This window comes from Megalops cyprinoides, chromosome 4, assembly GCF_013368585.1.
Source record: "Megalops cyprinoides isolate fMegCyp1 chromosome 4, fMegCyp1.pri, whole genome shotgun sequence".
Classification (NCBI taxonomy): Eukaryota; Metazoa; Chordata; class Actinopteri; order Elopiformes; family Megalopidae; genus Megalops; species Megalops cyprinoides.
Window position 1 is genome coordinate 6012501 of NC_050586.1, and position 22671 is coordinate 6035171.

A 22671-nucleotide genomic window follows, 5' to 3' on the forward strand; every position below is an offset into this window, starting at 1 on the left:
TTTGTGTGTGGGCATGTTTGTGTTTGTGTGTGTGTGGGAGTGTATGGTGTTTTATGCGATTGTGTTTGTGATGCTGTGCCTATCTCACAACTGTCATCACATGAGAATGCTAATGTGTGTGACACTGATTAAATCTGTTGTCTATGTAACTGTGTTTCTCCTTGCATGTCTGAGTCAAAGACAAAGCATGTCCACAGCACCCTACACTCCCAATTACAGCATCCATCAAACGCTAAAAGAGTAGCCGTGCTAGTACTACTAGCAATAATACACATTCTCATAAATGTACACCCATTACTAACAGGCATACGCAGTTGCAGGCCTTCACCCAATCAGAGAGTCAGCAGCGTGCTGTAAATTCACGCACACACATTGCGGAGTGTCAACCGCGCTACTCTGCATGGCTGAGCACACCGCCGGCCGCGTGCAGGAGGGAGGTAGGGGGTGGGTGGAGTCTGTGAGAAGAGCTGCATCCGTGCAGAGGGGAGAGCAGCCAACACCTGAATCTCCCTCCGCTCGGCGCTGTGAAAAACACACACACACACACACCGCACACAGACACACACACACACACACACCGCACACAGACACACACACTCACACACACACACCGCACACAGACACACACTAACACACACACAGACCCACTAACACACAAGCACACACACACACACACACACCCACTAACATACACACACACACACATACACTCACACACAGACTCGCACACACACACACATACACAGACACGCACACACACACTCACACACAGACACGCGCGCGCGCACACACACACACTAACACACACACACACAATAACACACACTCACACACAGATGCGTGCACACACACACACACGCACACACACACACACTAACACTATCACACACACACACACATACACACACACGCACACACACACCCACTAACACACACACACACACACACACACACACATACACAGACAGGCAAACACACACTCACACACAGACACGCGTGCGCACACACACACACACACACACACACACACACTAACACACACACACACAATAACACACACTCACACATAGATGCGTGCACACACACACACACACACACACACACACACGCACACACACACACACACACACACTAACACTATCACACACACACACATACACACACACGCACACACACACACACACACACACACACACACACACACACGCACACACACTAACACACACTCACACACAGACGCGCACACACACACTCTCACACACACACACTAACACACACACACACACACACACACACACACACACACACACACACACACACACACACACACACACACCAGCTTCTGTTTTCAATTAGAGCTCGGAGACCAGGCCCTGCTCTCCTCCTCACGCTACAGAGCAGTTCTGAAGCACCACTTCTCCTTCAGCCCACAGGAAGGCCTCAAAAAAGGGGGAGAGAGGGAGAGAGGGGTGGGAGAGGAGGAGGAGAGTCTTTCTGAAAAATCTGCTGTGCTTCCCAACTCAGCGGTGGGGGTTAGACAGAGCCTGAGTGGGGCTTCTGTTAGTGACTGGAGAGTGAGGCTTCATGAGCCCCCAAAACTGCTGATCTCAAGCAATCACACTGTGTGGCTATGGAGAGCATGCATACGTATTGATCGACCACACAAAGTAGCTCCACCCATTTTGAGATTCATGAAGCCTCACTGTTCCAATACAAGACGATACAGAGTTAAAGGGAACTGACTTATAAACAGAACATTCCTACCCCAGGGGTAGGAACTGCCATTGCACCCCAGACAGAGATGGTTAACTTCTAACAGATATACAGCTGTATAAATTGGCGAAATGTAAATTGCTCGAGGAAGGGCAATCACTAAGCAGATAGTTACCAACAATAAATAACTGTTGTACTAATAGCACATGGTGGTTTAAAAAGCACAAGGATGGTACTGTCCACCACTAGCCATGTGAACGCATGCAGTGAGAAAACTGCATGCCACGTCATGCCAGAATTCTGACCCCCCCCCCCCCCCCCCCCCCCAGGTCAGCTGGCATCATGACCCTAAAATCACCTGCCTTGGGGTCCAAATGCAGTACGTAAGCCCTGGAGCACAGCGCACGGGAGCGGGGGAAAATCTTTCATTTCGGATCCGTTTATTCCTCCCTCATTCAGCACCAGTGTGGAAGCCGGGAGATAAGCTGTCATTCGAGGAGGAAGTTAAAGAAAAAAAATCATTTCTCACTCGGAGGCGCGGAGCCTCATTTACAGCCACACGTTGGGTCTTTAAGATCGCAGTCTGTGCGGAGTGTGCTGGCTGTGCCGGCGCCAGGCCCCCTCCCACAGCATCACTGCACAGTAGCGACACACAATCAGATTCATAGATAAACTGTAATTAGCTGCACCGCACCATTCCATTCCACAGACAGACACACGCCCACACGCACATGCACACACACACACACACACACACACACACACACCAAAATCAAACTCATTCTGTCTCTCTCTCTCTCTCTCTCTCTCTCTCACACACACACACACACACACACACACACACACACCAAAATCAAACTCAATCTGTCTCTCTCTCTCTCTCTCTCACACACACACACACACACACACACACACACACACACCAAAATCAAACTCAATCTGTCTGTCTCTCTCTCACTCACACACACACGCGCGTGCAGAGACACAAACACACACACACACACGCACACAGACACACACACACACCCACACACACGCATGCCTGCACACACACACACTTACACATACACACCAAAGTCAAACTAAATCCATCTGCTCCTGTCTCCCATACACACATACATACAATCTCCAAACTCAATCTGTCTGTCTCTCTCTCACACCCACTCACACACACACACACACACACACACACACACACACACACTTAGATAGATGAATGCATTACACAACATGGAAATGCAGTGTCATGAATACATGATTCACGATCGACAAGGCCAGTGGGAATCCAGTAAAACACCTACTTCTGTCAACCTACAGTGCCACACAGGACCGCAGCTACGGAAATACAGGTCAAATACGTCATCATGTTCTCTAAAACATTCTGTGTCTGGCTTAGCAGATTCGGACCCTCAAAATGATACGGAAAGATAGGATGGAAAAATTCCATCCTGCATCTCTGACATCACAGAGGAGGTAATGAACCAGCGAATTCCCACAGAGAAGAACACCAACATAGAGTGCACTACAGCAATGGCCACACACCAAGGCATGGAAAAGAGAGAAAGAGAGAGATAAAGAGAGAGAGAGAGAGAGAGAGAGAAAGAGAGACAGAAGGAGAGAGACAGCCTACAGCAACTGACATGCAAAGCCTATAAATAGTGTTCCACTAAAAATGACTGACTAACTCAAACATTCGGCCAAGATGCAATGGTGGAACAAACAAACAAACAAACTTGCATTTCAGTATCCGAGCGCTTTTCAAGTTACCTTAAAATGACGAAAATTCACCATTGATTCTTACCATAGAACACCTATCAAAGCTAGCCAACCGTTAGTCATGTTAACACTAACATGACTAACCATACTCAACACTGTACATTTCCTAAAGCAGGGTCCAGAGCAGGACCCAGAGGTTTAAAACAAGATTAATTCATGAAATTGATGAAGGTCATACTTTCTCTTACATTTTCATCACACAATACATTTTTTTACTTGCATAATCTGTTTTATTTTACACTTGACATGGGGGGGGCTGAACACTCTTTGGTCAAGAGCAGCCTCATGTTTGTTGACACTCTAATGAGATTTCACGTCTTTCACAGAACTCAATAATAACATCATCGCACTGATCCAATTTGTAAAGAATGTGCTTTTTTCCTCCACACACACTTCATGGGCCTTACGTTAACTGCTGACAGGCCACAGGTTGGCCAACACCCTGTCTAATGCTCACAACTAAGATATGGAACTGCAACTAACATTTGTACTGCTAAAGTGTACCTCTTGGGAAATATAATATGCAATAATATAAGCTACAAGATGATTCAGTACATAATATTATTTGCAATTGAAGGACAGGAGGATGGGCTCTGACCTCAGGCCGTTGAAGAGCTGCTTGGACTTGTCCAGCAGGTAGCAGAAGTCAGTGACGGTCTTTCTCTCGCTCAGCGGGATGTCGTCCTCGGCTCCTGCCCCGGTCATACCGCCTGATGCTGTACAGTTCGCTCTGAAACACACACACACACACACGCACACACAAACACACACACACGATTGCATTAAATTAACTTCGTCTGATTCCATAATAACGTGACAGTTTATTATGTTAAAAGACAGTGTAGAACCAGACGATTCAGAACACAATGCTAAACTTTATTACTACGTGTACCACACCAGTCTGTACATTGGCGGGTGGAATATTTCATACATTTACACATTTCCATAGCAACTTGGAATTACACATTATTTGTAGAGTAGTAAGGGATGGATTGTTACAGCGCTAGGAGCCAGAACTGTATTCCCTGTGCTCTTGGCTCTACAGTAGTAGTCTAATCTTTGCGAGCGAGTGGGTGTGAGAGAGGGTGTTTCCAGTGAAGCTGATAGACGGCGTTCCTCGAGAGGGTGAAAGAGGGCGTATACAACGTGGGTGTGAGGAAGTAGGAGGAAAAAAGGAAATCAGAGAGAAAGAGAGGAAGCGATAGACAGACAGATAGAAAGAGAGAGAGGGCTAATCCAATAAATCCAGTCAATATGACTACCGAACTCACTGCCAATCCTTCGCCTTCTTTTGACACATATGAATAATTCAGACAGAAGGGGTCTCCACTCACAAAAACATCAGCTCTGAAGCCGTGATATGGGGGAGAGGAGGAAACGTCTGCCGTCCAGTGACCCGGGACCCGGGACTGAGCCAGTGGCTGCCAGCCAGGCCTCCGGAGAGAGACAGACCATCGCACATGGCCTCTCTGCGGGGCCGGAGCCGAGAGGAGCGTATATACATGTGTGTGTGTGTGTGTGTGTGTGTGTGTGTGTGTGTGTGTGAGATGTGGGAGTGAGATTTACACTCAGGCCAATGGTGGGTCAGGGTCCGTAATGGAGTTACAATTGGAGTCATCAGCCTCATCCTCATAACTCATATCTCTCACCCCCCCCTCACAACTACCCATCATTTTCATTTCCCTATTCCTCGCCGCACCAGCAGACCTGAAACAGCTGAGTGCAGAATAATGTACTTCAGGTAGGGCTGGGGAGAGAGGGAGGGAGACAGAAAGGAAGACAGGAGAGAGAAAGAGGAAAAGGACCCACAGAAATAGAGGGATGGGGAGAGAGAGCGTGAGAAAGAGAGAGATGAAACTTTGAGAGATGTAGTGAAAGGTGAGACAGTTAGACACTGAAAGACGGACATACACAGAAACAAAATCAGAGATGGAAAGAGAGAGAAAATGAGGGAAAGAGAAGGAGTGGGGAGAGAAAGGAAAAGGAAAAGAGAGGGAGGGAGTGGAGAAAGAAAGGGAGACAAAAAGAGGGAGAAGGAGTGGAGAAAGAGAGAGAGGGAGAGAGATATTTCCTGCAAGGCTGGCTGCATAAGGCTGAGAAGCTGCTGCTCAGCTGTGAAATCATTCCAGCTGAAGAAGGACAGAAGGAGAGACACATGAGCACATATAACACACACACACACACACACACACACACACACACACACGTGCACACACACACACACACATATGTGCACACACACACACACACACACACACACACACACACAAGCACGCACACACACACACACACACACACACACACACACACACACACACACACGTGCACACACACACACACACACACACATACGTGCACGCGCACACACACACACACACACACACACACACACACACACACACACGTGCACACACACAGACACACACACACATGCAAACACACACGCGTACGCAGACATGCAGGCATATAACACACAAACACACACGACATACATATGCATAAAACACACACATACGTACATACAGTACACACACACACATACACACAGACATGCACATGCACATGCAGTCACACACACAAAGAGTCATATTTGGACACATACACATGCATACAGTTAAATGTGCACGCACACTCACACAAGCAGACATACAAATAAATGCAGACAGACAGACAGATGTACACTGTATAACAGAGCAGAGCTGAAAAAGGAAGGCCTGATGATCGAGGCATCATGATCATAAATCAGCTGCCAAAACGCACTGGAAATCCTTATTACCCAGCAAGAAGTGAACGCACAGATTTGTAAATTAAAATCCAAAAAAGAAATTATGGACCTGACAGCATCAGTAATGAAATGCCAAATCATAGCTAAAGGAGGAACACTTCAAATCCATAAATTAACATTATGAGCAGTTACGTGATATGAGACATTTCCCTGAAATCTGGAACCAAGTGTTAATATCCTCTGAATGTGAAATTGGAGACAAAATTAACAGTTAATGACAACTGCAGTAACATCTGTGTCAGCAGTAATCTGATGGCGGCATTTTGCAGAATGTTTAATGTACAATTAACAGCCATCCTTACTGAAGTCTTGAGCAAAAAGTCAAATGTACACGCAGAGCCTGGAAACCACATACATACTTCATAAAAGAGGACTGTTTATTTATTTTAAAAACTCCCTGCTCCAATCACATATAGAAACCGATAAAATCACCTCGGAGTGCTGTAGGCAGGTCATGTTTCTATCATAATGTGTCTTGCGGATGAGAAGTTAAACCAGTGGTCTGACTCAAATGTGGTCACCAAAGAACCTACGCCACTAACCACAAACAATATGGGGTTCCCCACTGTCCTGACCAAGCTTCCTAACAATCTGGCCATCAAATAATCCCTTACTTTAGTTGTGGAAGTACTTCTCTTTCTCTCCAACAGAAACACAGTGAGCAATCTCAGCACAAAATGGGGTGGGCGCTACACATTGGTGGTAGCTGAGGTAGATCACTGTCCTCCACTAGTCTTTCCACTAGAAAGAACAGGGTTCCTTGAAAACTTCCATATATGCAGTTAATGCAGCTGCAATTAATTATTATTAATAATAACAATTAGTATTATATGTATTTTATTATAAATTGTGGGACAACTTCAGAGTAATTGATATCAACAAATTACAATACAAATAAAAACAATGGTGCTCCATATGGATGACATTATTCTGTTTGAACAGTACTGTCAGTACTATAGTATAATTATGTAATTATACTTCCCTTTGATAAACAATGGCTTTGAAAAAACTGTTTTTACAGGTATCCTGGCAGCAAAGAACAGTCACTAGGATCCCGGGGGGTGGTTGGTGGGAAAAGCAGTTACCCCACTGTAACTGAGGGACAAAGAAAATACGGACTCCCATATGTCTGCTTGCCATTTGGATATAAGAGCTGGATCCGGAAATGTGGGCATGCATGTGTATGTGTGCAAGCACATGTGTGTGCATATTCCAGTCTATCTGCGCTCTCGTGTGTGCAAGCGTGCATATGTGTGCACTAACGTGAAAAAGAATGTGAGTCTAAGGTAACACAAGTGCGCAGCAGGGGGCACTGTAGTGATTACCGGTGATCAGAAGAGGGATTTCTAACTTGGCCCTTACTGGTCAAACACAATTGCTGCCAGCTTTCTGCCTTCCATCCTAACTGAGCCTCTTGAGAGGCACTCAGGCTGACACTGCACCCGACATTAAAGTGTAAAATCCAACGCTTTCCATAAGCAGAGTGCTGTGAGGGAAACCTTGTGCAACTTGAGGGGTCAAACCATACGCCCTGTTTAAGCTTCGCTGCTCCCAGACTCACATTACTGACTCTGACATTTACAGAATCCAATTGGTTTTTTTTCCCCACAATGAACTTCAATATGAAAACAGCTTTACTCTTTCTAATTTTGGCTCACTGCTCGTAACAAAAAAAATTCTAAAACCACTCCGAATTGCATTCCCTTCTGTGAACAGAATCACAAAGGGAAACATTTTCTAATAAAAAAAAGCAACTCGACATCGGCTGTTTTCTAAATACGAGCTGCTCTCTTTGAGATGCAATCACACAGCTTAAATTGTCGATCAGGTCGGAAGCAGGTAAGCCTACCTCTTCCACAATTCTGTGTCCATGTGCGTAACATGTTAGAGGGCGCAGTATGCAAGCTTTTGCTTTTTGTTATTAAAATGCGTTTATCCTTGGGAGCAAATTGTACAGTTTGTTCGAATGAGAGGTAGTGTTTTTAATGCCATGTACTCTACCGACATGTGTTGCATTTGTTTGCACTATAGAGACTAGCACAGCCGTGATGCCAGAGAGAGTGAAGAAACTCTGGACCGGGCTGGGCAGAGAATGAAGAGCCCTATCACTGCTTACTACACTTTCTGTATAGCAACTCTTTCTCTTTGTTAGCCCATGTGTTCTATTTCACACTGTAACATATGACGATTGTGTTTGATCTAGTCAAGTTTATTGTCCGCCCTTTTGTGCGTGGTATGGTTCTAGAATTTTTTTGTTTCTTTGAATGAACTAACCATGCCTTTGTTGTTGTTTGCTGTTTGGAAGTGTCACCACCTGTGGGTGCATTTAGTAATGCTGCTGTGAAAGGGGAGAAGTCACCAGTGTCAGACGTTAAGGGAATCTGTCATCTTGTCATGCAAACATATGGGTGTGCAAATTGCTGTCAATGTGTGAATCTTACTGTGTTGAAATTTTTTGATTTTTTGAAGCTCAGTTACTTATTTATCCCTGAAAAATAACATAACAACAATAAAAATAATGTGTGAATAATGTGTCGCCAGCTACCAGCGTACTGCCATTTTGGCCAAGAACATTGCTGCTGATTTGTTGATACCTTGTTTGTCTGTGTACATAGACTGCTTACCCTCTCTACCACTTGTTGAAATAAACTTTTTGATAATTTTGTTTCTGTCATTCACTTGACCAACTGCAGGGGAAATACCCTCTCTTTGGATCACTGAGTTCCCTCAGTCATTTTAAGAATGGCATAGTCAAACTGCCTCTAGGATGCACGAGATTCATTTTTTGTTTTCTTTTTATAGCGGCAGAGTGAAAAAGGCATAGTGCAGGTGGACCGAGGCCCAACAATTCTGGGGCCAGATGGTGGCCCCTCCCTTACATTACATTATTGGCATTTAGTAGAAGCTCTTACCCAGAGTTACTTACTTTTAGTTTACATTTTTTTACAATGTTGTTCATTTATACAGCTGGATATGTGCTGAGGCAATTGTGGATTAAGTACCTCTCCCAAGAGTCCCCAGCAGGGAATCAAACCAGCAACCTTTCAGTTACAAGTCCTCCTCCTTAACCACTATGCTACAGTCCCTTACATTTGATACTCCAGAGGGAGACAGGTCAATACCATCCCCTACAGACATTTTAGTGTGGGCACTGTGGAGTCAGACAGCTTTCTCATACTGGTGGTCTTCACAGCCCAGATAGAGTTACACAGTTCACAGGTTCTGATGAAATCTGTATTCTGTTCAAAACTTTGACCAACACATTGTTTAAATAAATCATAAATTGTCTGGAAAATAACAGTGAGTGTGCAAGTTTTTCCTTCCCAGTTTTGACGTTTGCAGCCCCCCAAGATTCCAGACAAAATGGTGCCAACAGGTCTTCTGGAACAAGCAGACTGAAAGCACATACACATACACACACACACACACACACACACACACACACACACACACACACACACGACTGACATCTGCCATTACTAAACAAAAAAGTACTGACAGGACCCAGACAGATCTCTCCCCAGGAGATGTAACAAGGGCCAGCTGTCCAGACTTTTCTCTAGGACCAAGCTCTCCAGGACAGTTAAAAGCTGTACTAACATAGAGACCGAGAACTTGGCCACTAGCCTTAGATCCTCGAATTTTAGCTTCCAACAGTGAATAACTGCAGCATGTGTGTCCCATCTTGGGAGCGTCACCACCCTGACTCACCGTCCTACTGTTTATATGGCAAAACCCCAAACAACTTGGACAACTGAAACCGTGTGTGTATGGTCTGACAAACCCAATGACATTCAGCCAGACATTCACCCCCCCCTCTACTAAAAACATCTAACCTGCCATGCCACAAAAAACAGGGCTCCACCAAAGGAGACTGTCCAATTTATGGCCCTCTCTAAACTAATTTTCTGCACTCTGCGGCTTCTGTGCAAGTGAGGACACCTGGCTCGTAGACAGTCATGTTAATTAGCAGGGCTCGTCACCCAAAGGTTAGCAGTTCCATTCCCAAGTGGGGCAAGAAAAGTACTTTAACTGAATTGCTTCAGTGAATATCCATCTGTATAAATGTGTGTTCAACCATATACGCCACCACGAATAAAAGGGTTTCTGTTAAGCATATTATATGTATAGATAACAACGCTTTGTCTCTCAATATCGATATTCACCCCCCGCAGAGCATATGAGTGTGTCCATCTGCATAGTCTGTGATGCCTCTCCTATAGGCAACGCCAGTCCTTTAGGTCTCAAATTACTTAACTAATCGATATTAATGCGGATTCAAACTGGTCCGAAAAGGACAAAAATGTAAAAAGGGCCTGAATGACCCTGTAACTGAATCCCACAGTGAAACCTACAGAGACCCCAGGTCCCAGATGGACAGGAGAGGCCATCTGTGCTGAACACACTGTATTACAAACTCATGCGCAACCCACCTCCCTGTGGCTGACCTCACCTACTGTCTGGGTGATGTCACTCTATCCTTGCAGCCACCACTATTTTTATTATACCGGATTATCATAATTCAAATTGCAATTCCTCAAAAAAAGAACACAAGCAATTTGTGTGCTTCTTTTTGACCAGACTAAAATTTAATGTGAATTAAGTATTAAGTATTAAGCATTAGGTAACAAGTATTAAGTATTCCCAGAATTCTGGGGAGAATGGATGGCCATGGTGAAGGACCCTGAGACTACCTCTACAGCCCTCTACTACCTAGACCTCAAAGCCCTCTACTACCTAGACCTCTACAGCCCTCTACTACCTAGACCTCTACAGCCCTCTACTACCTAGACCTCAAAGCCCTCTTCACTTTGCACCACAACGCGATCCCGCTCAGTACTTCCTGTTACTGCAGCACTGCTTCTCAGAAAGATTTCCAGATCCTCCACTGTCTGAAAACGGTATTTTGTTGAATACAAAGTGCCATTTTAATTGCCCTAGCGAGAGCGATGATAATGAGAAGGGGAGAGGGAGGATGTCAGACGAACAAGGTCTTCCACAGCATGCTCAGAATGGCGTATTCTCCATTTCCATCAACCATAACAAAACAAGCAATACCACTAACAAAAGACCAGCTTGCTCTGCCTGCGTGGTTAAAAGGCTTTCAGAAAGAGTTGCAGCATCTGACACACTCACTCTCGCTCCATAACATGAGCAAGAACAATCACAGTTCAGGGACTGAGACTACTGCGGAAGACCCTATTATTTCTTTGTTTCCCTCTAGTGGTAAACAGAAGGTACTGCTATAACTCTGGGGGAGCCATTCGGTTAGTAAGAAAGGGAAACAAGTACTTCCAAAACATGCATGTTCCATGGTATATGTGCTACAGAGCTCTGCGTGTCTGCGGGTTTCTGCTACTGCAGACAGATATGCTGTCCAGGCCCGCTGTAAATTCCCCTCTTTTCACGATGTAGGCCGGGCAGACACAAACTGTGTATCTTGTGTGTTTGACATATGAGATTAAATGCAGTCTACAGAGCTGCAGAAAGACCGTAAATTACCAGCAGTGCCTCCAAATAGGGACTGTAGATCAAATGCAAACTTCTGAGGGTTGGCTGTGTGGTGTGCCTGGCTGAAACTGCATTGCCTTACAATCCTTTCCTTCAATACAAAAGAGATTGATAGGGGAAAGGGAAACTGTTTTAAATGAAAGCTTCACAGTAGCACAAGTGGACATTTGGATCGATTTCTTTATCAAGTCCCTAGAGAAATATAATTAACATAAACCCATTATCATATGCCATTTTCATATAAAACTACTTTGGTGTTTGTCTGACAAACTGGGGCGGCAGTGTAGCATAGTGGTTATGGAGCAGGACTCGTGACCAAAAGGTTGCCGGTTTGATTCCCCACTGCGGTACTGCTGTTGTACCCTTGGGCAAGGTACTTAACCCACAATTGCCTCAGTAAATATCCAGCTGTATAAAATGATAACATTGTAACTGATGTAAGTCGCTCTGGGTAAAAGCGTCTGCTAAATGCCAGTTATGTAATGTAATAATGTAACTATAAGTGATGAATGGCCTCCCACTCAAGGGAGGTACATCTTCTACTTTAGGAGCTGCTGCCGTCACAACAGTCTCGATTCCTAGCCCATTTATCTGCTAAATGTCCTACCCGGAAAAGCAGCACATCTTCAACACGGCAGCATGAACTCTGTAGTACAATGATTCAATCAGGAGTCCACAGTTACAGCCAGGTGAGGTGTAGTTTGCTTAGTTTACACTGTTTGGTGGTGAAGGAAACAGACCTCTAACTTTCACCAGACAACTGGTTGCTGCCTGACGACAACTGTACAACTGATTAATTTATTAATTTTTCTATTGCTTATCTACCTGAACTGTTTGCAGGTGCTACCTTTAACTGGGTACCATGGAAGTACCTGTCTTTAACTGACTGTTTTGGAACATCCGACATGATACTGATCCACATTTGGGTTTAAAGTGTTTTACGGATCACAACAGGTCACCCAAAGGAATGTGCTAAATAGAATGAAGGTGTTGGTGCAAACAGATCCTTTAAAACCAGTGTCTGTCACAGCTGCCAGTGTGTGGCCTGCCTTTGTCATTCATACAACCCGCCTTGCTCTCTTGTGCATCAAGCCATCAAACAGAGGGAAGGGTTGTGGTTTGGGAGGACCAGGAACTACTGGACTGGAGTTAATGTTCAAGTAATTGCCCTCAGTGCTGAGAGGAACCGTGAGTATTGATGAAGGGTTTGGTGTGGCACACAGACACCCAGATAGGTGTGCAGCGTTCAGCTGCTGTGTGCACCAACAGAATTTGCCCTTCGCTGCACGTGTTGAAAGGCAGCCTCTGCTGGGTGGGACATTACAGGTTTCTGAAGAGGTCTGCAGTGATGGACACCTCAGAGGATGAAGTCCTTGGGTTGCACGTGCCCCAGCCAGTGCAGCTGTCGGTCAGTTGTTCACGGACGGACGTAGCACAGTAGCCATTGCTGAGCTTTCACACTGCCATGACCATGAAATATATCACTACCTGCCACTGACACATCTGACCTCCATCAACAGATGTGCCTGACACACACACACACACACACACACACACACACACACACACACACACACACACACACACACACACACACACACACACACACACACACATACACGCCCTCCCCGATATCTGATGGCGATCAAAACTCCGTAGCACCATCATCTGGAAATTTTCCAAATAACTCCCATTTAAGAAGAATATTGATCATATCTGCCTCTTTGCATATCTGGCAAGATCTCCTTACTTCCAGACAACAGAGCCGGGTAGCACAGGAGGCCTCTTCGTGCCTGCAGTAGTCATTAATAGTCATTAATTGCACAGCACATGCACTAACACTACAGTCTACACTTGCTAGAGCTGTGACAGGAGCTGAATAGTTAAATCGGTCTCTCTGATTCTGCATGTAGCAAGAAGCATCCAAGATTACTTGAACTCTTAGTTCTTTCCCGTTACTAAGAGGTGCAGCAAAAAAATTCTGTGGATCTTGATAAATTAACCAAAAATGGTGCCTCCTATTAGTTTTCGGCAGGAGTAACAGCACTGTTCATAGAAACACCGAAATTAAGTAAAAACAGGGATTTACATGTAAAACTTTGCATATTAAAAACTCCTTTGTTGAGTCCTTAAGGTAATTATACAGTGTGCATGCTGACGTGAAGGACCGAAGAATAAATGTTCATGTTGAAATGAGTGTTCAGTACAATCCTATTAAGAGATTCCTTTTAAATAAACATGAACACATGAATAAAATACATACTTTGAATAAGCAGGAATATGCTAGCGTGTTTGCTTGGAGATGCCGCCTCTGTGTAGTGGCAGAATTGCAGGTTTGAAGCTGCAGCACAAGGATGCAGGATGGCTTGGAACCGCTTATTACACGTCTTCATAAGCCTGCTGTTGGGAGCCTTGCTTAGAGAAAAATGCAAATGCAAAAACTGACCGGCTGATGGTTGCCTGATGGCCTCTGGAAATGCCCTAAATTTGATCAGCTCCCTGCTTCCCCTCTTTGCATACACAGGCTACTGTGTTGTCAGTGGGAGCTATCACCAGCCTCTGTCAGCAACAGTTATACACGCCACTTCCACACGCAAACACCTTTAACTAACCGAGCACATTCACTGTCTCTTTTACCACTGCCTGGTGTGATTGAGTGCCCTGTACCGGTAGCTTCCTTCAGTACTGAAGGGGGCAGTACCGAATCAAATGAGGAAGACAATTCATCATCACAAACGGCGGATGGAGATATCATTAATTTCTTTAAAAGCACGGCCATGGGAACCATTCGTGGCCATTCCTCATTCTGTCCGGGAAAAGGGTAGAAGAAAGGAATGCAGAGATATGTTCCTCCAGATAACATTCAGCGAAAAGGGTCACATTTCCAGATTGCCGATACTTAACAGAACCATTGACTTTTCTGCTGAGGCGGGGAGAGGAGAAAAAGGACAGAGAAGAATCGGCAACATGGCGACATTAACAGATAATCGTATCATCCTCATTTTAAGGCAAAATGAACAAAAACACACACACACACACACACACACACACACACACATGCATAGAGAAGATAAATAGGACAACCATCTAATTTTGTATGTGATGGAGTTGGACAGGTCTCTGTGTTGCACAGTTCTCTGTGCAGAGATGGTGATGTTTATGTTTAGAACCACCCTTCTCCCCCGAGAGGACTTCCTCCACCCGCAGCCGTCGGCTTGGAAACACCACAAGCCAGGAAACGCACCAGCAGGCTCTGGTAACCCCAGGTCCCCAGCACTCACTGTGCTGTATTAATAGCAGAGGCCCTGTCATCTTGTGTGAAAATCACAAAAAAAAAAACTCTAGAGAGTGCTGTCTTTTGATTCACCAAAACAACAACAAAAAAAGTTTCAGTGGCACTTATCCACTAGAAAGGTCTCCAGTGCTAAGTGCTTAATTAATCAAAATGTGAAATTAACCAAAATACCTGGGGGTGGGGTGGGGGTGGGGCAATCAAGGCCAATGTTCATTCAGTCTCAAAGCTGTTAAGACAAGACACTAGGCTAACTGCACCACTTTGTGGAACAATATTTACATACAACAGCCTTTTCAAAATCTTGTAGCAACCGGAAAAAATAAAACATTGTCAGCAAATCATATTTAAAAAAAAATCCCATCCCACACTCCCTTCTCACAGGGGTCAGTTTATCATAGAAGGTGCTCACTGCTTTCTCTCCTCTGATGTTAGTGTTGGTGTTACCGGATCATCCACACTTAACCAGAGACATTAAAATGCACTTCAATAAATCACACTGTCTAGATTTTCAAAACATCAATCAGATTTTATAAGAGGGTCTTTCGCCAGCAATGAGCATTTTCGTCCAGCAAGTGTTGACAGCCACACTTATGCCAAAAATATGAAACAAGTAAATGACCCATAATTAACTGGGCTCGTGCATTCAAGAGCAGCGAGTCATGAAGACTGTTGCCTTGTATGACAGTGGAGCGGTACTGTGCAAGCAAGAACATGTTAGTAATGTGCTTATTCTCTTCATGCCACCAAACTCCACCAGGCCATTCAAAATGATCTTCTCTATACACGAGATTCTTACAAAAGAGACATTCGACTGACCAATTTGACCTTGTTTAGTGGCTCGGTACGAGGCAAGATGAATCATATACCGAGAAGGGTTATGGCAATACACGCCGTACGGGCTAAATAGGGTACGACCCACAGTGATGACAGGGTTTAGAATTTGTGTGCTTTCATTCTGTGAGCCTCGTCGCCTCTACCTGCAGCTTGCAGCCTGCGTGCTTTAGCTGGTCTGATGGGGAACGAGTAGCCCCGAGGATGCTCCGTTCAACCTCGAGTACAAATAGTTCCAACTGGATCTCCGGCCACTCGTGATAATGAAGCCAAAGACTCGTAACCTGGCAAACGCAAAAATTAACATTTTCTCCCAAAGCACGAGTGTGAGTAATGGCGATGACAATACTTGGGTCTTGGGTCGCATTTTAAGTTTTTGTGTGTATGTGCGTGTGCGTGACCGAGACCTCAAGTCAATCAGCAAGCAGCCAGACACCGAGCCCTGTCTGTTTTGCGTAAAGCCAACCACACTGACAAGGTGCTTGACAAGACGAGCCTACGTCAAATCGCACATTCTTCTCTTAGGGTCCAAGACATGCCTCAAATACCAGCACTGCCGCAAAACCAGAAACAAAGCGCGTGTAACGTTATAAATGAAGGGAAAAGACCAAGGGACCAAGGGAGGTATTAATGCAATAACAAAAGCACTTACCGGTTTTCTGTGATTTTTGTCCGTTTGTATCCTCAAATTCGGCTGCAACGACAGGAGTTAATATCTCTGTCTGTCCTCTTGATACTGTTAAAAACGGCATAATATTGTTTTGAGATAATCGGCTAACGGGGAAGGATTTGTCTAGAAAACCAGAATTCAGACATCGCTTGCAGGCTATCACAGGCTAAGTGCACGTCATTATTTAGCTAATCATAATTCATACAACAAGCCTAGCTGTCAGAGTCAATGACACTGTATGTCACCGTAAACATAACAATTGTTCGCTTTGCAATTATAGATTCCTTGGTTTGCAATTAGCAAGCTCCATTAGGTAGCTCCATATGAATGGTCATAATGTTTCCGTCAGGCTGATATTTATAAAGATTTAATGCATACGCTTATGCATTCCACACGCTTGCAAGCTATTCTCAATAGTTACGTAGGACAATAGATGAATCAATTTTAGCCAAAAACGTAAAATCTTACGTTATAATTTTTGTCTCTCCAGTCACTTGTTAGCTAGCTCGCTGAATAGTACCACGTAGCCACCCCAGCGTATTACAAACGTGCCGTGCATGTAGCTATCTTGAATTGCAATGTTGCACCGCATCCAGGTGGAAAACGTATGCAAATTTTTTACAACTAATAGGCTAATTCAAGGCATCGAATGCAGTGCAGTGTCCCTACGTCATGTACAACTTGACGATTTAGCCACGGCCCACAGGTATTCTTGCGAGCGTACGTTGGTTAGCTACTTGACAACTGATACAGTTGTGTCCAGCTGCGGCCAGTAGTAAAGCGCTCCTCATCCAAACATGACACAATCGCCTTTAGTTTTCTCTTCAGGACAGAATGACGTCTGTGAGACTGGGGCGAGATTTCATTGGAGGACACATTTGTCAGTCAGAGAAAACGAAGCGAAACCAGTATCGCGTCCTCAATGCGCGGTTGCCATTGAGCGCAACTGGTCGGTCACCAAGTTACATATAGACAATGCTACAGCGCCACCATGGGGCAAATATTTTGACATTTATATGAAATGTACAATAGAAAAATTATACAATAAATCTCTCCATCGCTAGTGCATGTCCATTCACAATGTCGTGGCACATATTCCTTGCATGATACAAATCCATTCATAATGTCGCGGCACATATTCCATGTCTTCAACTGAGACGCAACAAAGAGAGACAGCAGACGTCTCAAGTGAATAAAGGTGTTTTATTTTCAAAGTTTAAGCAGTATATGGGTTGCAGTCTCTATTTCAGTAAAACGTAAATCTGACAAATAACATTAAAAAACTAATAATTCAAAAGCATAAATTGACCACAGCCCGTACAGTCCTATAGCCCAGCCGATTCCATTCTCACACGTCCCTTTTAAAAATCAGCAGCTCCTTAGGATTGTCTGTGGTCTTTGACAGCGAAATGGTTATCTTCTAGGAAACAGGACTAGTTTTCACAAAACACTGAATTATGTTTGTTTCCCCTGTCTTAAACATTCCTGCTCTCAACAACTACTCAGTGTATTCACATTGCAATATATAACTATATATATATGTATATATACACCTACGTGGCATTTTAGATTTTTAGATAAGTACATAACATTTGAGATGCTGTACTCTAAATTTTACTACATTACATAATGTAACGGCTTAGCCAACACCCTTATCCAAGACGACTTGCAGTGCTTACATTCATACACATGATCCACTTACACAGGTGGATATTTACAGGAGCAACTCAAAGGTACAACCATTCAATTCAAACAGCAGTGCCCCACACTGGATTGGAACCTATAATCCTTTGATTACAAGTACAGTTCCCTAATCACCCCCCCAATAATAGTTATCTAATCTATCTCTACATCAACACACTTATGCTTCTTAAAGATGAAGAAGACACCTAAAAGTTGTGATGTTTAACCCTCATTTATGTACTCCCAAAGTATATGCAGCACTCAAATGCCAGAAAATGTCAATCAAACTAAATCAAATTATGGTACAGTATGGCAGGGAACTGCAAGCAGGTTAAACTCATGTACCAAATGCATGAACATGTGTGCTTGGAGCTTAACATAAAAAAATACAGTGCAGTGAACAGAACAGTAACAACATCAAGAGCAACAATAATCATACAACTGTTAGGATACCCTTACATGCTGGGGTTTTGGCTTACAGCAATAAATAAATATTTTAAAAACGGGGGAAGGGTGAAACAGGGGATAAAAGGACAAAAGAGAACTAACATTCGATGTGAAGCCTGGAGACGGAGATTGTACATCAGGTATTTGAAAGTCAAAGCAAGATGGTGAGACATACATATCCTTTTAGACACAGAAGAAGAAAAAAAAGGAAAGTGAGGCGCAGTATGGGCGGGTAGGGGGAGGGACTACAGCTCTGGGCTTAGAGGAAGTAGGGCGTGGTCGTCCTCGGGGGGATGACCCTCTCAGAGTCCGGCACGGCGCGGAACAGTTTGGGCTCCCTCGTGTTGGCGTCCTTGAACACCATGATAGAGGCAATGTTCCCGCAGCGGTAGCAGTAGTTGGGGGCCGACCACACGGTCACCAGCTTCTCGTCAAACATGAACTTGTAGCCCTCGTGGACCAGCTGGTGCGCCCGGCAGATCAGCTTCAGGTTGTTGATGTGGACAAACTGCATGGTTAAAAGGGTGAGAGAGGAGAAGCAGGAGTGGGGTGTGAGGTAAATCAAAAGGGAAGGGAGGTGTTCACCAAAGTTGCCTTAACAGCATCTGAACCACACATTCACAGCGGATCCAAATGAAGAGGTTATGCAGAGACAGCAGAATCATGCTAAATCATCACAATACATTTACATTACATTTGTGTAGCAGATGCTCTTATCCAAAGGGACTTCCAGCACAAAAGAACAGAAGTGTATCCATTCAAGTTGAATGAGCAATAGGCTCAGACCAGGCTAACAACACTCCCAAAACAGTGAGTGTGAGCATAATAATTACAGTGGCTACATTCTCTAAGAAACAGATGTACAAAAAAAAGTACAATGGAAGGACAGAAAATGTAGCATTTTGCCATTTATTTTCAAAAGGCAAAACCACAAGAAGAAATAAAATAAATAACAAGGTAAGTGATTAAGCCAGGAGCGATGTCTCACCTCGTTGGTGACCTTGGCCCCAAACAGCCAGCCAGCACCCCTGGGGCTGATTGCCCAAGTGTCAACGTCCTCCGGGTCTGACCAGACTAGGTCACAGAACGCCCCCTTGTGTGGGATCTCCTGGTTGCGCTCGATGGTCCGGATCTGGTCCAGAGTCTTGATGTCGGGTGAGAGCCCACCATGTACACACAGTATCTGCTCATCCAATAGCTGCGAGAACCGGACACCACCATCAGAACGGGGGGAGAGAGACGAGGGGGTATGTTAGGATTGCTACCCCCAGCCAAAATCAATCAGTTACATAACATCAGACGCGCCCACATAAGCAAAACTGTTGACTGACTAACGGCAACATTCCCTGCCATAGTAACCAGAACAAGCTGACACATCATGAGTTCCTGAGTTACTAAAACAAAAGAGGAGGCAGAAACTGCATGAGGAAGTCTGGAGCCTGAAGAAAGAGCTGTACTTACGGCTGCCACCGTCAGCATGTCGAACACTTTAGTGCAGTATCGCCAGGCATTCGCATTTCCGTATTTTGTCTGGCACTCATCTACGAGGCAAATCAGAAAGATGGGGACATCGCATTTGCAACCAATATACCTGGAAATCTCATTCTGCGTTTGTAAGGAGATTTCCACTGTGTAATATTACACATATTTTAAAACATCTTAAGAGGCTCCCATACAATTTATGAGAGACAGATTCAAGTATAGGGAACCTTGTCATTTAACATATCTCGACCTGTCTGTTTCCAAAATAACTTCTAGTATCCAACAACAATAAAAGCCTCTATTGTTCTGGACCCGGCGGGGGCCTCTCAGAGGTGCAGGTTGTTAACCAAGGGAAGGGGCTAACCGTAAAAGCCGTACACTTGTGTGATCTGCCGACTCTCGTGGTTCCCTCGCAGAAGCGTGATGCGGTCGGGCCACTTGGCTTTTAACGCCAGTAAGTATGTGAAGGTCTCCAAACTGTAATACCCTCGATCGACAAAGTCGCCCTGTTAAAAAAAGAAAAGTAGAAATCAAAACACCAACAAATAGGACCTGTTAATTTGACAGTTTTTCCTACACGCTTCCTAAGGACAGCAGAATGTGAAATTGCCCTAAAAAGGGTCTCTACATAAACCTGAGAAGGTCCAATGGAAACCCACAAGGTGCAGACATAATTCTGAAGAATTTTCAGAAGCACTACAAACAAGGCCTATTCTCCTTACAAATAAGCAGGGGCTAACACAAACACAGCTTGTTATCGCATACCAGGATGTGACACTCACCATAAAAATGTAGTTTGTGTCAGGAACTTGTCCCCCAGTTCTGAACAGTTCACAAAGGTCATAAAACTGGGAGTAGAAAGGGCAACACAACATTGAGAGAACAGAATGATATTTCAAGCTGGTCACTATGAACATGACAGAGGAAAATAAAAAGTACTTGTAAAGTAAAATGTTTTTTTTTTTTAATCACCAACGATTGAAGACAGCTGGTGATTCAAATGAAGAGAAATACCTGTCCGTGTATGTCCCCACATACGGTGACTGGCGTGGACACTGGCTGTACATTTGACTCTTCAAGGAGTAGATCGCACACATAGTCGCATAATCTCTGTTGGGGGGGGGGGGGGGGTATACTTCATTTAATACAATGGTTTCGTGAAAAATAAAGTTGCATGAAGCTGTAAGTTGCACAACAAAAAACGCGTCAAACATACTGACGTTGCACCTGCAGTGCACTTCGATGGGTGGCAGTTCAGCTACCTAGCTGTCATCTTACTAGCATGTTCCGTCTTAATTCCAGTTATAATGAGAAAATTAATATTAGTGTCTGCCGTTATGGAATGAATAAGAACTGTCTAACTGTCAGTAACCTTAAAAACAAACAATGCCATGCACCTAACAGTTCACAGCACTACCCTTATTCTTTTCCTGCCAAGTTGTAGTTTGAATATAGCTCGCTGGTACTGAATGCACACACAACGTTAGCCAGTCATCTAGCTCAGCGTTTCCCAACCCTGCTCCTGAAGGCACACCGTCCTGCATATCTTCTATCTATCCCTGCTCTACCTACCTCACTGAACTCATCAGTGGCACTTTTGATTAGCTGAGCACACCTGATTTAGTCAAGCAGGAAGGATACATAGAAGATATGCAGGACAGTGTGCCTCCAGGAGCAGGGTTGGGAAACACGGATCTAGCTAACTGTGCACACCGTCATTTGTAGCTACGGGTACTGATAGTAAACATTAAGTTCGGTGTATTTGTCGTTTAACTACCAAGCAAGCTACTTATGTCAAATCAGCTTGGCGTTTTATTCCGGTCTGTGGAAAGTCCTGCCATTTTGTATCTACATATCCGTTTTACGCTACACGACCGAAGGAGCATTTGAACGAAGCTGCTTGTAACCGTTTGAGGAGACAGGACCGTGCTCACCTTTAAGTCGTTTTCTGGCAGGTATTTGCACTGTCTTGCAATCTCGACATATTTATCCAGGTCCAGCGGTGCCATTGCAGCAACTGCTTCAGGTTGCAAACAGGGAAGTACACCGACGTAACTTCCTATTTCTTACACGCTTCCCGGAAGAGATTGGACACGGATCTTAGCGTTATTGACATAATAAAATGTATGGGTGGTGTTTGACGATGTTAGAATTTATACACCCACGTTTGCGGGCGTCGGACAGACATTTTAAAGCTCATGGAGATATGACGTGTCTGAAACGTTTGTAGAAATTGCTGACAGTCATGCAAGGCATCTGTACCTAGCTAATAGTTTCGCTAGCCTCGCTGTTAACGCCAATCGTATGTGTCGCTAGGGGTCGCAATCACTCCATGGTAGTGCACATGTGCTTAATAAGGTTTTGATTTGTAGTTGAACGCTATGTTACATTGTGAAACATCTGCCTGACTTTCTTCTGGTTTTGAAATTTTACTTGAGTAGGTTGCTAGATATTTTCACGGCAGTGTGACTTGTAAAA

The 22671-nt window shown here is 44.3% G+C and overlaps 2 protein-coding genes across 2 annotated transcripts in view; both read right to left on the reverse strand.

Moving 5' to 3' along the window:
- Window positions 1–17238, reverse strand: part of LOC118777253 (protein SCAI) — a 34215-nt gene extending 16977 nt beyond the window's left edge. Inside the window, exons 1-3 of the mRNA XM_036528050.1 lie at window positions 17050–17238; window positions 16564–16647; window positions 4088–4219 (exon numbers count right to left, since the gene is read on the reverse strand). Coding sequence (XP_036383943.1) covers window positions 4088–4194 — 107 coding nt within the window. The 5' untranslated portion in view covers window positions 4195–4219; window positions 16564–16647; window positions 17050–17238. The remainder of the gene's footprint in view (window positions 1–4087; window positions 4220–16563; window positions 16648–17049) is intronic.
- A 532-nt stretch (window positions 17239–17770) lies between these two features.
- On the reverse strand, window positions 17771–22261 carry LOC118776222 (serine/threonine-protein phosphatase 6 catalytic subunit-like). The gene is made up of 7 exons (XM_036526344.1): window positions 22128–22261; window positions 21208–21303; window positions 20976–21041; window positions 20558–20699; window positions 20173–20252; window positions 19700–19909; window positions 17771–19219 (listed from the first exon to the last, which is right to left on the reverse strand). The coding sequence occupies exons 1-7, from the start codon at window positions 22200–22202 to the stop codon at window positions 18971–18973; spliced, it is 918 nt and encodes a 305-aa protein (XP_036382237.1). The 5' UTR covers window positions 22203–22261; the 3' UTR covers window positions 17771–18970.
- Window positions 22262–22671: the final 410 nt, after the last annotated feature.